Source organism: Schistocerca serialis, chromosome 2 (genome assembly GCF_023864345.2).
Source record: "Schistocerca serialis cubense isolate TAMUIC-IGC-003099 chromosome 2, iqSchSeri2.2, whole genome shotgun sequence".
NCBI lineage: Eukaryota > Metazoa > Arthropoda > Insecta > Orthoptera > Acrididae > Schistocerca > Schistocerca serialis.
Window position 1 is genome coordinate 915,863,232 of NC_064639.1, and position 17,237 is coordinate 915,880,468.

The following is a 17,237-nucleotide window of genomic DNA, read 5'->3' on the forward strand; positions in this document are numbered from 1 at the left end:
CATCCTATACCCCCTTACAGTCACCCAACGACGATACGTTCCTGCACACTACAGCCTATGAACAACTGTCCCATATTTCTGCTCACCCTATCCTACAGATCGTTGATTTAAATACAGAACAAGGTTGGTTTTATCACATTTCTGTGGACTCTGACGATACCTTTACTTCTGATAAACATTCGTCGTTCAGTACAACATACTGGGTCCCATGACTTAAAAGGTCTTCGAGCCACATAACTGGGAACATTTTACGTATGCTCGGAATTTCTTAACGGACTGTCGCGCGGCATTGTGTCAAACGGTACCCGGAAATTTAGGAATATGGAATCTACCTATTGCTTTTAATCCATCGCAGGATATCGTGCTAGAAAAGGGGAAGCTAGGTTTCTAACTCTGTTTTCATTAATGGACAGAAGCTTCTTTCTCTCAAGGAAGTTTATTATATTTGAATATAGTATATACCCAATAATTCTACAGCACACAGCCGCTAAAGATATTGATCCGTAGTTTTCTGGGTCCGTTCTTTCATCCTTCTTATATACTGAAGTCACCTGACTTTTTTTCCAGTCGCTTTGATACGTGCCTCATCTAAAACTCTTAGCCTTTTTGTGTTTTAAGTGAAAACTGAAGCTACATGAATAGATCAGTAATTTTCGTGATGAAATGCCCCGGTATTACTAAAACTGCTCACGTCTGCTTCAACGTTGTTACACTTGGAACTTGATACTACTTTTATGGTCACATGCATGTTGATATTTCGTTAAACAGCAATCTAACATACAGTATGCAGACAGTTTCCTATTACAGGATTTCAGTGCGTGATTTGACGATCGAGTATTCAAAAATCTACACTCTTATTATAAAATATTAAGGTCTTGACTCTACAATCGAAATCATCTCGTCCGAATCACGTGGAGGATAAGTAACATGGCATGGTATGGAGGGGAATGGAGGGATAGAAGATTTATATTACTTGACGAAGGGCAGAAGGTAATGGCTTCTTGGTAGCACAGTAGTGTTATAGAACGATGAGAATTGTCAGACAATCACTGACGTCTTCTGTATGTTTCGAAAGATGAGCGAAAGGCCCTAAAACCGGTAATGAACAATGTGGCGTTAGATGTCAGCACCTCACCAAAGAATATGGGTGACGTAATCTTGATCGTCGTAAAAGCAGAACAAGCGAGACTATTCAGTCGTACGGACCGCGGGTTAGAAGTAAAAGTCAAAACTATTTAGGATTTACCTGAGCAGATGAATCTGTTACGTCTCATTGATGGCAGCGTGAGAACACGCTGTCATCCCTGAAACAGGCAGTCGTACTTTTTGTATTCCTCAGAGTCGAAGTAGATATCTCGTAAAGGCATTTTGTATATATTATTCTATAAGGACGCCGCTATTTTTGAAGCTTTATTTAACAGTCTTAAATTTAGGCGATAGCTGATTTCGGCTGCGTTGCTATTTTCAAGCGATCTGCAATTATATGGCGCTATTAGTATATACAATTTTTACGTTATATATCTCATTGGTTTGTAACAATTCGTCGAGTACAAAAACAAGTTGGTCTGTGCTAAAAATACAATACACAGAAGTATTTGACAGCTACAACGTCAACGATGAGATATGGAAGTAAGTACTCGACACACTGCCGGTCGTGGTGGCCGAGTGGTTGTAGGCGCTACAGTCCGGAACCGCGCGTCCGCTACGGTCGCAGGTTCGAATCCTGCCTCGGGCATGGATGTGTGTGATGTCCTTAGGTTAGTCAGGTTTAAGTAGTTCTAAGTTCTAGGGGACTGATGACCTCAGAAGTTGAGTCCCATAGTGCTCAGAGCCATTTGAACCATTTACTCGACACACTGTTACAATCAGATCTAAAATGTAAAAATTGTACATACTAATAGTGCTATATAACGGAAGATCGCTTGAAAATGGCAATGCAGTAGAAATAAGCTTATCGCCTAGATGTACAATTGTTAAATAAAGCTTCAAAAAATAGCAGTCCCGTTAATGCAATATATATGCCTTTACAAGTTACTCGAACGTACCGAGCAAAATGGCGCATTCATAAGACGCTGAACTCGCATTCATGTGAATGGCGGGTCAAAGCGCCGTATAGACATCCAGATACAGTCAAAATGAATTTTCGCTCTGTAACGGAATGTGCTGGATTGAAACTTCCTGGCAGATTAGAGTTGTGTGGACGGATGGGACCTACAACCTAGCACCTTTGCCTTTCGTGGAAAAGTGCTCTTAACCGAGTGGCAATCCAAGCACGACACACGACCCGCTCTCGAAGTTTCACTTCCAGCAGTAACTGTTTTCCTATCTTCTAAACTTCACAGAAGTTCTCTTGTATTCCTGGAAGAAAGACGATTCTCATCTGCAGAGAGAAATCATCTCCTCGGTTGTGGTTAAGCCACTTCTCCGCAGTATCCTTTCTTGTAGGAATGCTTGTTCGGCATGGTATATAGAAGAACTTACGTGAAGTTTGGAGGCAGGATAAGAGGTACTGGTGGAAGTAAAGCCAAGAGGGCGGATAGTGAGTCAAGTTTTTGGTTATCTCAACAGGAGGGCAAGGGTCCCAGGTTCGAATTCCAGACCGACATATAGTTTTTATCTGCCAGGGAGTTTCAGGACTTTCTTTATCACATCGGAGGTGAAAGCGGTAGAAGTGGATCAACATCTGGCTACAAGAAGGAGATTAAAATGAATGTGGGTGGCAATATTTATGCAGAGATAATGAGACTTCAGTCGGACAGATAACAGCTGCATCAAAGCAGTATTCTGACTACCACAACAGCAACTACGGAAAAAAAACTTACGAGTTAAGGAGGGTTTGTTCCTCGGTATTTCCAAATACAGGTACAGTGCGTTTACCACAGCGCCAGAGTATCTGTTCTGTCCTGCATTGTAGCATGTAAAAAAAGGAAGAATACTCTTTTTATGCGATTCCACAGCCACATCAAATTTCCTGAAATCCTTTTTTTGTTCCCAGAATGAGAAACATCCCCCAGGCTATCTCAACAGGAGGGCAAGGGTCCCAGGTTCGAATTCCAGACCAACATATAGTTTTTATCTGCCAGGGAGTTTCAGGACTTTCTTTAGCACATCGGAGGTGAAAGCGGTAGAAGTGGATCAACATCTGGCTACAAGAAGGAGATTAAAATGAATGTGGGTGGCAATATTTATGCAGAGATAATGAGACTTCAGTCGGACAGATAACAGCTGCATCAAAGCAGTATTCTGACTGACTACCACAACAGCAACTACGGAAAAAAACTTACGAGTTAAGGAGGGTTTGTTCCTCGGAATTTCCAAATACAGGTACAGTGCGTTTACCACAGCGCCAGAGTATCTGTTCTGTCCTGCATTGTAGCATGTAAAAAAAGGAAGAATACTTTTTTTATGCGATTCCACAGCCACATCAAATTTCCTGAAATCCTTTTTTTGTTCCCAGAATGAGAAACATCCCCCAGGCTGTGGCTAAGCCATGTCTCCGCATTATCCTTTCTTTCAGGAGTGATAGTTCTGCAAGGTTCGCAGGAGAGCTTCTGCTGCTTGAAGATGTTTTCAATTTGAAAAGAAAACTATGTTTAATTGGAAATTAGCTAAGTTCGATCTCTTGGGTATTAACAAGTAACATCAAGCACAGAAGTTTTGGATGTTAGCTAGACTCCTACCAAAATTATTAGATACAACAAAATATTTTAAGGTGTCACTGGTTGCTACATGCACCTTGATGATGAGCCCATCGTGGTTCTTAAAATTTTGTTTTACTCTTTTGTTTGTTTTGTGAGCATGGGCAATGGCCCACACAGAAGTGCGGAAAGATCAACATGTAATTGTGTCACTTATTCCCTTCGAATGGCTATACATAGTAAAATTTAAAGGTGTGACGTTCTTACGAAATAAACGCAGCCTATATTCCCATTTATCCACCGTAGCAATACACAAATTACAATAAAACAGGTCAGCGTAAGTCTTCAAATAACACGCATTACCCGTTTAGCATCTTACAGATTTATAAAAAAAAAAAAAGACAGGCAGACAAACTGATAATACAAGGTAATTTTGTATAACGCTGCTTGATAATCTAAAGTAGGGACAGCTAATCTTTAATAAAATAAAGTGTTAGTTTCGTGAAAGAAACTGCACATTGCAAAAAATGATTTATTTCAAAAAATAATAATACATTTTTGAAAAATTCATTCGTCTAATATTCTCTTCCGATTTTCCTAATTTTATATTGTTCTATCTGTTGTAATGAAAACAGATCAATTTACTTCTGTTCAACTTTGTAAATTACCTGCTCGTTTCTTAAATTCGGATTACGTGCAAATGGGTAACCTTTAATATGCCCTGAATGAAAAGATTCCACGTTGCATGTGAAATGTAGACCCATGAATTTGTATGATAACGCTGAGTGACTGTACCTACACACACATATGACACAATAAGAGGTGACTGTTGTGACTACGTAGGCTTTCCCGGCGTAATAAGTCTTGAAAGTCTTTTCGGGTTTGCTGCCGGATCCTAAAATCAACTTGACTCGATATTTCGGCGATCCAACTGTTCGCCATCTTCAGGAAATGCTGCTTCTGCTGATGAGTCCCGCTGAGAACTGACGCAAGATTGCAATTCGACGTCCTATATAGGCCACCGTTCAGTACACGGCGCATGCGCCGCCCATCACGGATTCTGACTTCCAAAACAGGGAGGTGGCGCCGCCCTTAGTGAAACACTGCTGGCAACGATATATCGCAATCAAGGCCGCATCGAAGAACGTTCAGTTTTGATGCGAGATAATAGAGGATTCCACGTTTTGCTAAGAGGAAACCCATTGTCCCTGTTGATTAAATTATCAGCCAACCTAATTTCGATCGCCTCTTTATACACACTATTCCAAAAACCGGAAATGTTGGCAATTACAACAGTTTCCTCAAATTTCATTTTATGTCTCTCATTCAGGCAGTGTTCTGCTACGGCCGATTTTTCCGGCTGTTGTAGCCTCGTGTGACGGCGATGTTCCACACACCTGTCATTCACTGTGCGAATAGAACGGCCAACGTAAGCTTTCCCACATTGACACGGGATTTTGTACACCCCGGGTTTCTTAAGTCCCAAATCATCCTTCACAGAGCCGAGCAGAGCCCTAATCTTAGAGGGTGGACGGAACACACTCTTAATGTTAAAACTCCTTAAAATTCGTCCAATCTTAAACGATAAGCCTCCAGCATAAGGAAGAAAGGCCACAGATCTATGTTCCTCTTCGGACACCTCCGGAGACGGTCCAAATTCCATAGCCCGACGAATCTGTTTCTCGGTGTATCCATTTTCCTTAAAAACAGTCATCAATTGCTCAAGTTCTTGGGTTAAGCTGTCTGCGTCGGAAATGGCATATGCTCTCCGTACCAAAGTCCTAAGGACGCCACTACGTTGGTGTGGTGGATGACAACTCTTAGGGTGCAGATACAAATCTAATGACCCCACAGAAAGGATCAAACGTAAGACACTTTCACTGCTGAAAAAGAGTTCGTTATCAGATGATTTACGTAAGAAACTTCATCCTGGTGCTGCCGTTCCGCCTAGGTTGTATGGTTTGCCTAAGTTGCATAAGGAAGGGGTTCCTCTACGCCCTATTGTTAGTAATTTGGGTGCACCGACCTATAACGTGGCAAAGTATTTATCATCTGCTCTCAGTCCGTTTGTTGGCAAATGTGAACACCATATATCCAGTTCGGTGGATTTTATTCGACGATTGGGATCTTTGAAGTTGAGTCCTTCAGATCTGTTAGTGAGTTTCGATGTGGTATCCCTATTTACACGAGTTCCTCTGGAAGAGTCCCTTAATTTGATCAGTGAAAAACTGGATGAAGAGCTGGTGAAGCTTTGTCGTCATGTGCTGACCTCCACGTATTTTTTATTTAACGGTAACATTTTTGAACAGAATGACGGAGTGGCTATGGGTAGTCCTTTGTCACCCATAGTCGCCAATTTATTTATGGAGGACTTCGAGGCTATGGCACTGAGGACTTCAGCTTTGCAACCAACGTGCTTCTGGAGATACGTGGACGATACCTTCTTCGTATGGCCGCATGGACGTGACGCTCTTAACAGGTTTTTGGACCACTTCAACTGTCTTCATCCCCGTATCAAATTTACTATGGAGGTTGAAAATGATGGGATGCTTCCATTTTTAGACGTTATGGTTTATAAAAAACCAGATGGAACTTTGGGACACAGCGTTCACCGAAAGCCGACACACACAGATTTGTATCTGCACCCTAAGAGTTGTTATCCACCACACCAACGTAGTGGCGTCCTTAGGACTTTGGTACGGAGAGCATATGCCATTTCCGACGCAGACAGCTTAACCCAAGAACTTGAGCAATTGATGACTGTTTTTAAGGAAAATGGATACACCGAGAAACAGATTCGTCGGGCTATGGAATTTGGACCGTCTCCGGAGGTGTCCGAAGAGGAACATAGATCTGTGGCCTTTCTTCCTTATGCTGGAGGCTTATCGTTTAAGATTGGACGAATTTTAAGGAGTTTTAACATTAAGAGTGTGTTCCGTCCACCCTCTAAGATTAGGGCTCTGCTCGGCTCTGTGAAGGATGATTTGGGACTTAAGAAACCCGGGGTGTACAAAATCCCGTGTCAATGTGGGAAAGCTTACGTTGGCCGTTCTATTCGCACAGTGAATGACAGGTGTGTGGAACATCGCCGTCACACGAGGCTACAACAGCCGGAAAAATCGGCCGTAGCAGAACACTGCCTGAATGAGAGACATAAAATGAAATTTGAGGAAACTGTTGTAATTGCCAACATTTCCGGTTTTTGGAATAGTGTGTATAAAGAGGCGATCGAAATTAGGTTGGCTGATAATTTAATCAACAGGGACAATGGGTTTCCTCTTAGCAAAACGTGGAATCCTCTATTATCTCGCATCAAAACTGAACGTTCTTCGATGCGGCCTTGATTGCGATATATCGCTGCCAGCAGTGTTTCACTAAGGGCGGCGCCACCTCCCTGTTTTGGAAGTCAGAAACCGTGATGGGCGGCGCATGCGCCGTGTACTGAACGGTGGCCTATATAGGACGTCGAATTGCAATCTTGCGTCAGTTCTCAGCGGGACTCATCAGCAGAAACAGCATTTCCTGAAGATGGCGAACAGTAGGATCGCCGAAATATCGAGTCAAGTTGATTTTAGGATCCGGCAGCAAACCCGAAAAGACTTTCAAGAGGTGACTGTTACTTTGCACTTTTTTTGAGTCATTAGTCATCTGACTGGTTTGATGCCGCATGTCACGAATTCCTCTCCTGGGCCAACCTCTACATCTCAAAATAGCACTTGCAACGTACGTCCTCAATTATGTGCTGGATATATTCCAATCTCTGTTTTCCTCTGCAGTTGTTACGCTCTACAGCTCCCTCTAGTATCGTGGAAGTCGTTCTGTGATGTCTTAACAGATGTAGTACTATCCTGTCCCTTCTTCTTGTCAGTGTTTTCCATATATTCCTTTCCTCGCCGGTTCTGCGGAGAACCTCCTCATTCCTTACCGTATCAGCCCACCTAACATTCAAAATTCCTCTGTAACACCATAATCAGATGATTCGATTCCCTTCTTTTCCGGTTTTCCCACAATCCATATTTAACTAACATACAATGCTGTGAAACTTCCTGGCAGATTAAAACTGTGTGCCCGACCGAGACTCGAACTCGGGACCTTTGACTTTCGCGGGTAAGTGCTCTACCATCTGAGCTACCGAAGCACGACTCACACCCGGTACTCACAGCTTTACTTCTGCCAGTACCTCGTCTCCTACCTTCCATACTTTACGGAAGCTCTCCTGCGAACCTTGCAGAACTAGCACTCCTGAAAGAAGAGCTTCTGTAAAGTTTGGAAGGTAGGAGACGAGTTACTGGCAGAAGTAAAGCTGTGAGCACCGGGCGTGAGTCGTGCTTCGGTAGCTCAGATGGTAGAGCACTTGCGCGCGAAAGGCAAAGGTCCCGAGTTCGAGACTCGGTCGGGCACACAGTTTTAATCTGCCAGGAAGGAAGTTTCATATCAGCGCACACTCCGCTGCAGAGTGAAAATCTCATTCTGGATACAATGCTGTGCTCCAAAAGTACATTCTCAGAGCTTTATTCCTTAAATTTAAGGCCTATATTTGATCCTAGTAGACTTCTCTTGGCCAGGAACGGCCTTTTTGCTAGTGCTAGTCTACTTTTTATGTCCTCATAGTTCCATCTGTTATGGGGTACCTTACTGCCTAGGTAGCAGAACTCCTTAACTTCGTGTACTAAAAGTGGGAAAAAATAGACATTTGACTGAATTCTATACCGTATGAAGTATCGGCATTGATGTGCACATAGCCTAACTTTCAGAATGTCTAATACAGCTTATAGCAGAATCATGTGCTACGGGCTTGTCTGCCCGGTCTATTAGCATAGTCTTCCTATTTAGAAATCTGAATGTTCAAAGACACAAGTGAATATATGATTCATAGAACGATGGAACTACCAGTTCCTTCTGGAGCTCCGACTGTTGACTTCCATTTTGTTCTGTAAAAATCACGCACAGGTAATATACAAAGCGTGTTGCTCACAGCTGTTTTTGAAGCACATGTTTTCTGGCACAGTGCTAATTCAGGAGAATTACTGCCTCTGCTGAACCAGAATAACCCTCACATAAAACATCTTAATGGCGGTTACAAGGTACAATTCGACCGTAAAGATACCAAAATTGTTAGTGACAAGGGATTATGAGTGAATTCGACAATCTGTTAGTAAGACACTTTATATTTGTATTTAAACCATGAATAAACCCACCCTGATGTACACCACACCCGTGTGCAAAAAATGTAATACAAAGAATCACTGCAGATGAAGTACAATCATAGGGAAACCGATATGCATCGGAAAGTATTGAAAAAAATACTCTCTAAACAGGAATGTGGCTAATTCAACCCTAATGTTCGGATGGATTGATATTAAGCTGATTTTTTACCGTGGTTCGAGGTTCACAAATTTGACCAAGCCACGATGTATTGTCTCAATATAAAAAGCGCCCAGCAAGTTCAGAAATACTGGGAATATCACCACGCCAAGTCTTGCAATACGAATCAGGAAATACGCACGTATTTACAGCACGATATCTGCGAATGTACAACAGACTCTGGCTTCAGTTCCACATAAATTTTACTGAACTGTTCCCTATTGCATCAGCTTCGTGTATATAATTCAAGACTTGCTGAGATTTTTAACAAAATGGAGGTGTGTGACTATTTAACATCAAACCACGACTTCTTTGTGCAAGAACAATGCTACCAGCGAAGCAGTAATGCTATTCACAATCCATAGGGCTATTGTAATAACAGTTGTAGAACTTTAATGTAACCATAGTTATAGGAGAGGGATGACACTACTTTTATGCACTTTAAGATTGGAAAGACAGAACAACCAGAGAAATGGTGTCAAGACAAAACTGCCGTAGTCCTGTTCCAGTAGGCCATACTGAACCAGAATTAGGCATATCGGAAAAAAAAAATTAGCGGGGAAGCGCTGGAAACGATTTACAGGAAATATAAGTAAACCTGTGGCTATGCAATACAAAGCTGGCCGAAGCTGTAATATAGGTCTTTGCTGGGATTTTTTGCAAGTGGATATGTGGGCTGCCTAAAATTAAGCTACCACTTATGTGAGCAATAGGAAGGCTACCAGGGCCGTGGTAATGTTATTCGCAGTCCACACGCGTGTGGTTTAGTGTCTATAAGGGTTCTTTTTGACACTGAGCGCTGTGTGTTGGCGTAAGATTTTCTGGCTGGTGATTTAGTCCGGTTATTCTATATGCACATTAATTTGCATGATACTTTGGAACATGGAGGACATAGATATGAGTTGATAATTTACAGATGCTACACGGTTTACATTGCATTACAGATACAGTTTGTCCGTAAAGTACACCAGCGGCATACCTTCACTGAGCGGTAGCAATGGTAATGTTACTAATGACAAGAGTCACTAAAGCAGTTTTCAGAAATTCTTTCACGAAAGAAGAGGAAGTAAATTTACCAGAAATTGAACCAAGACAACTACCAAAATGAGTCATTTACAAATAGATACCCTCGGTGTAGCGAAGTAGCTTACATCATTGAATAAAGGCATGGCCTCTGGTGCAGATTCTATACCAATTGGGTTCCTTTCGGAGAATGCTGATACAGTAGTTCCATACTGAGCATCGCCTGCTATCGACAGGAGACCTAAAATTGATTTCATATTTTTATACTTCCAGAAGGCTCTTCGCACCGTTCCTCACAAGCGACTTCTAATCAAATTGCGTGCGTGTAGAGTATCGTCTCAGATGTGCGACTAATTTCGTGACTTCCTGTTGGAACGGTCACTGTTCGTAGTAACTGATGGGAAGTCATCGAGTAAAATAAAAGTAACATCTGGAGTTCCACAATGAGGTGTTATAGGCTCCCTGCTGTTCCTGATCTGCATAAATGATTTAGGAGACAAACTGAGCACCGTCTCAAATTGTTTGCCGATGACGTTGTCAGTTACCGCCTTGTAAAGTCATCAGGTGGTGAAAACCACTTGCAAATGATTAGACAGGATGTCTGTATGGTGCAAAACGTGGCAATTGACTCTAAATACTGAAAAGTTTAAGTCATCCACATGAGTACTAAAAGGAAACCTCTAAAATTCGGTTACTAAATAAATCACACAAATCTAAAGGCTGTGAATTTAACTAAATCCTTAGGGATCACAATTACGAATAACTTAAGCTGGAACAATTACCTGGATCATGCGGGCAAAGCGAACCAAAGACGACAATTTGTTGGCAGAGCACGTAGAAAATGTGACAGGTCTACTAAAGAGACTGCTTACACCACACTTGTCCGTCCTCTTGTGGAGTATCGCTGTACAGTGTGGGATCTGCGTTAGTTGAGACTGACGGAGGACATCGACTAGGTTGAAAGAAGGGCAGCTCGTTTTGTATTATAGTGAAATAGGGGAGAGAGTGCCACGGACATGATACGTGAACTGAAGTGGCAATCACTAAAGCAAAGGCGTTTTTCGTTGTGGTAGGATCTTCTTGTAAAATTTCAGTCACCAGCTTTCTCCTTCGAATACAAAAATATTTTTTTAGCGCCCACTTACTTATGGAGGAATGGTCATCATAATAAAAAAGAGAAATCAAAATTCGCACAGGAAGATTTAGGTACTCGTTTTTCCAGTGCGCTGTTCAAGAATAGAACGGTGGATAAATAGGTGATTTGCTGAAGCACTCCCCATTTACAGTATAAGCTGCATATCTGACACTACTGTCATTTTGCAATTTTTTTCTGCTGTGGGGGAGGGTGGGGGGTGTGTAATTCTTTGTCTACTTATTGCTTCTTACATGTGATACATCTACAAACCAGGAGGAGGAGACTGTTAACAAAGATGACATAGTATAGATAACTGCTATAATAAAGCTCGAGAAACATATTTTATTCAATCCAGGACATTCTTCTCCATAATACTGTCAAATATATATCTGAGGTTTGTTCATTATGGGGGATGATCGAGTTAATCACTAAACCTTGATTCACGTTATAAAGTAGATCTATTAGACGATAACTAAGCATCATAACGGTTTGTACATAAAGTATCATACGGTTGCAAGACATAGATGGTGACAGAATGGCTCTAATAAGTGTGGATAATTTGAAGTTGTTGATAAATTTGAACTCGGCTTGCAAACAGCAGAAGAATTAACTTTTTTCGTGTGATATAATTTTAAATTTATAATTTTCGGATTTTGTACAGTGAAACCTTCCTTCTTGCTAAATTTCCTCACTGTAGACAAAAGGGAAGTGCACTATGGGTCTTGATCAGTAACTTTGCGTGTATCAAAATATGTGACATAAATGGCTGTACCTTTTGATTACATTGACCTAGAAGCTAACATTCATTATACCAACAAGGGACCTTAGTATGTGACATAAATTTCAACTTGATATGTCTACCTGTTCCTGAGAAAAAAGGCGTCCTAACGTACGAACAGACATGGAGTCACATACCAAACGAGAAATTTTTTTTCGTGGGATATAATTTGAGATTAACAATTTTCAGATTTTTTCCTTTGGGTACAATGTGAAACCTCACTCACTGTCAAATTCCATGATTCTGCGTCGATGTAAAGTAGATTGTAGGTTTTGATGGCTGAGTTTGCGAATATCAAAGTATCTGTAAATGTATGTTATGAGACAAATAATATACAAATACAAATGAGACCTAACTGGCCATATCTTTAGGTTGCATTGACTGACAAACTTACATTTACTATACTCCCAAGTGCCTATAGACCTTAGTATGTGATATAAATTTCAATTTAATGCATCTACCCCTTCCTGAGGAAAAGGGTTTGAACACCCTGACAGACAGACACACAGATGGGTAACAAAGTGACCCTATAACGGTTCCGTTTTTACCAACTGAGGTGCAGAAACGTAAAAAGGGACAAAACCTCATATTTCAACATAGACACCTGTGTAAATGGAAGTGTCTACCATACATTGTTGACTACAGATTTTGTGTCTTATTTTCAAAGGCAACAATTGGATCAAGTTTCAACCCCTTGGTTCCCTGTGTAAAAATAAATACTGTACAGCAATTGTAAGAAAGCAATAGAATATTTCGACAAGCACAGAACAGATCAGTAGCTAAAAAACTACGTTCTTGATGCAGATCTATTTTTATCTACAAAGAAAGGGAACCTGAGACGTCTGTCAGCAACTTACTTGTAGGGAAAAACTAAGAAGATGCGTAGAAAATAGAATTTAATGCCTATAATTGAAGCTGTTATGTTTTATGCTGGGTAAGAACTTGCTTTAAGGGGAAGGAAGGATTATCGAATAATGCATTCTAAGGAACTACCGATCTATAATGAAGGAAACTTTTGGGCTGTAGTAAGATTTTGTGCAAATTCAGGCAATGAGTTAAAATCAGCTTTACAAATTTGCGAAGAAGGAATAAGTACACAAGTCATACCATAAGAAATTGACTCATGTGATGTAATAATTCCTTAACTACTTTATGAAAATTAAATAAATCCCAGATCATTTCAGTATTTTTGACGAGACTGCTGATTTCAGTGGGATAGAAAAGGTTTCTTTGCATGACGACAAGGAATTATAATTGCTAAGGAAAGATTCATACAATACATTCTCTTAGCAAATTTGTCAGGAAAAGTTCTGTGGAGTTTGAAAGGTAAGAGACGAGCCACTGGCAGGACTGAAGCTGTGAGAACGGGTCGTGAGTCGTTCTTGGGTAGCTCAGATGGTAGAGCATTTGCCTGCGAAAGGCAAAGGTCCCAAGATCGAGTCTCGGTCAGGCACACAGTTTTAATCTGCGAGGAAGTTTCAGCATCTTCTCTGTTAGAAAAGCTGAAATAAATCAGTGTAGATACCCCATATCTAAGAAGACAAGATTATGGTGGAAATCGACCTACATCAGGGAATCTGCAAGGAGTGTAAGCTGTAGTTAGAGCAACACATCCTACAGCACTCTACATCCACTGTTCAAACCACTGTCTTAATTAAGTAATATTTGCAGAAGCTGAAATTCAGGCTATAGGAACTCTTTAGAGAGTAATGAGACAGCTCATTACTTTTTGGGTACTTGGATCGCATAGCGCAGAAACTCTGAAAAGTTTTGCGCAACTCAGACGACTGAAAGATCTGATGCTGTCACTGATTTCTTGTTGCTTCTGGAGCTCTTGATTGAAGCAGTGACTGTCATATCAGCTGGCCAAATGATTCTTTACACACAGCTACAGAGGCAAACTCTTTAATGTGTTGTCATTCCATGTAGGCTTTCACGGCCTATTCTATTCTGCAGTGTCAATTTGCCATCCTTCTCTTAGTGGTAGCTGATGTATTTGCATTTGGTTGTATATTAAGCAAAGTTCTTCAGAAACCAATACCATTTTTTAGAGAAACCATGAAATCTGCTGAAGACACTAGAGAAGAATTGGAAGTTGTGTGGCATGATGCTACAAAAACCTTCGTGACTGTTTCTGAGAGAAGAGATGAAATCCGTCAAAAGCTTGATGTATCAGTCGTGGTTCCCCAAAGGATTAAGATCCAAAAGATCAAACTATTTGATGCAAGGTTCTTAAGAGTACTACTGAGTGGCACTCTTTATCCCATTTTAGATTGTTTTATAATAGAGTTAAGGCTTACAGAATATAAGGAAGCGGAATATAAGGAAGAGCTGTCTGGATTTTCTTCACTGCTCCTGGTTTCAACCAGTGAATTCCCCTTAAGTAGTGAAGAATGAGAAGACTTCAAGGTCTTAACTGAATTCCACATTGAAGATGTCCTTGCTGAATTTTTTTATGGAAAAGAAAATTTATGAAAAGATTTCAGACCTTCATTTGCCATGGAAGCACTTCAACAAAGACATGTATCCAAATATTAACAAGCTTCTGAAAATACTGGCCGGACTTCCTTTAACTATAGCCACAGCAGAGAGGCCATTCTCCACTTTAAAGAGAGTCGAAATATAACTGTGAAACTCAAGAAGAGATACTATTTTTTAAAGTTTATTGTCTCACATGAAGTCATATAACAATTACTAGGTCATCAATTATTAATTTTTACAAGTTCTAAAAGTATGTAATGTACGCTGCTGTGCCCGTTGAATTAAGTTCATGATTGTGTTTTGATCTATCAGAGAAGGCTAAATGGATTAGCACTATTGTCCATTCATCGTTCAGAATCTTTTACACCAATAGAGGTGACAGACAACCTCGTCAAAAGAAAGAAGAAACTGGTTATGTCATTGTGGGGAAAACGCTTCTTATTGCTGGTACCTTTGTTTTACTTTTAAGTATATTAGGCCATGATGTATTTACTTATTAATTCATCTGTATAACAATATACTTTGTATGGATGTCACCAATACTTCGTACTATGCTTCTTATATTTGGTGCTGAAACACTACTAGGAAGAGCAGTTTTTAGAAACACTGATCCTCAGGCTGATTAAATATTTGCCCATTTATTCTTCTGCATGTCACGTTTTGTGAACTGCGTTGTTTCCAGAGAAACTATTCTGAGAAATAAAGCATTTGAGTGGACTGTCATATAACACGCAGCTTATAAGTGTTAAATATCGCGATTTTCGTAAAAACTGATATGCGTCGCACCTTTTCTACTACAGTGTTTTCATTTCCATTCATTTTTATCATAATTTTCAGTAGATGTAACCTGTGTTCCAGTTCTGAATACTGGCAGTCTATGAAACTTCATCTGCTCATATTTTGAGATACTGATCTGAATAAACATCTTGTACTTGAACAGAATTGACCTCCCCTCATTATGTACATAAGTCGCTATCAGTAACTATTACTACTCAAAAGTACCGATGTTAAAATACTGATTTTGCTAAAAACCCGAATTTCTGGCGTCCACCACAGTTAGACCACAGACTGTGGTTAGACTGTGCGTCCACCATGAACATATCTACCGTCATTCATCTGTATACGCAAAGTAAACGCTGGTGATATCTTTTCTGCTATTTGGCTTTGGACGTAAACTGTCAGTCTCAGCTGTTTTGTGTTTGTTGTGCGATTTGATCGCGTGGTGAAGCGGATTTAGTGAAACAATGAATGAAGAAATTGACGATCAAGATTTTCATTATGACTTTACGGCAGCATCGGAATGGGAGATGTTTATGTTTCGTTTAGAAGAAATCATTCGCGAATGGAAGATTCCACAACTCAAACGTGGACCTCTGTTAAAGAAGGGAGAACTCAGTACTGGTAAATGGGAAACGAAAACGGAAAACATTAATTTTGCAGGTAAATAACGTTTCACATTTCATTAGGTACAATTTCCAAGTGGTGACTGACTTGCTTATCATCTGAAACTGAATTTTCGATAAATTCACTATTGCCACATTATATTAACGTCCGTGTGAATATTAAACATAAGCTGTTAGAGAACTGTCATAAGCCTTGTGTTTCACAAAAGCTTAGGTACGTGTTTTTATGCAGTCTTATACCTTTCTTCGGAACCATCTCTAATCAAATTACTTAAATTCGTCCATAGTGTTCCGTAGAGCCTATCAGGTGGAATGTTTAGGGATGTAAAACGATGAATGAAAGACAAGCAAATCATGGGAAATTAATCTGAACACAATATTGATAATGAAATATTACTGTACTCCTTAAGTAAATTAGCAAAAAAAAATGCTGCTACTTCCACAGTTAGTTCTAAAGAGTTGCTGTCTGTAGCCTGTTTCCAGTTTAATTTAATTGATTACACTGGTACTTCTCAATGAAAATAATTACTCCTATCTGTAAACACTGAGTACTGTCTGCGATACAGTGCTGTGTGTTTTGCAGCTTCATAGTGAACACTGCTACTTGCCATATGGCAAACATACCTCTTCTATCCTTGAATCTACATATTAAAACGATTTGCAGAAAAAGTGGCTAATGAGTTGTATTTTAATTTTCTTTTGCGTTGGTATGGCTTCGCAGTTTTGTGTCAAATACGTTTGTTTGTGTGCCTGCAGAACCAGTTAAAGTTTTGTATGAATAGCTACAGTTGACAATTCATGGGCTGCATCAACGAAAATTATTTCCATAATTTTTCTAGCATGCATCTTTTGTGGAAATTATACAAAATTTGTCCATGATAATTTTGTTTTTGGGAAATCTATGACAGTTTCCAATCTGAAAGTATTAATTTTGTTACCTCTAAGCATTTTTATAATTTATAGATTATTTGAATAGATCATAAGGATGCACTTAAGCATAGCTGTCATAAACAGACAGTATTTTACCCTGTTGTATTCGAATGATCTACCTCAAAAGTGTTAACTTTTAATTTTTGGTTAATGAAAGACTTTGTGTTCTTTGATTCAAAACGTTGCTAATTTTGCACAAATGTTTGAGTACTGAAATTGTTCAGTAAACTAAATTTAAAAAGCTGAAAGTTATGTCTTTCTTCTGTGAACAAACTTTTTTTTTATTTTATTTATTTTTTATATGAGGAAATAATCTACAGATTACCCCCATTGTACACCATACTGTGTGTCACTGTTATGTCTATGTTCTTTTACTGAAATATGAATGCTACTCTCTGGAATAAATGTTTTAGAACACACAAAGACCTTATTTTACTTACACGTATTTTCTTTTTCTGATTTGGGTTTTGTGTGAAATGTTAATT

General features: G+C 39.8%; 1 protein-coding gene across 1 annotated transcript in view; it reads left to right on the forward strand.

The window, feature by feature from the left end:
* The first annotated feature begins 15,542 nt into the window (after positions 1 to 15,542).
* The window catches only part of LOC126458278 (rab3 GTPase-activating protein catalytic subunit), a 474,850-nt gene continuing 473,155 nt past the window's right edge, over positions 15,543 to 17,237 (forward strand). Inside the window, exon 1 of the mRNA XM_050095210.1 lies at positions 15,543 to 15,859. Coding sequence (XP_049951167.1) covers positions 15,664 to 15,859 — 196 coding nt within the window. The 5' untranslated portion in view covers positions 15,543 to 15,663. The remainder of the gene's footprint in view (positions 15,860 to 17,237) is intronic.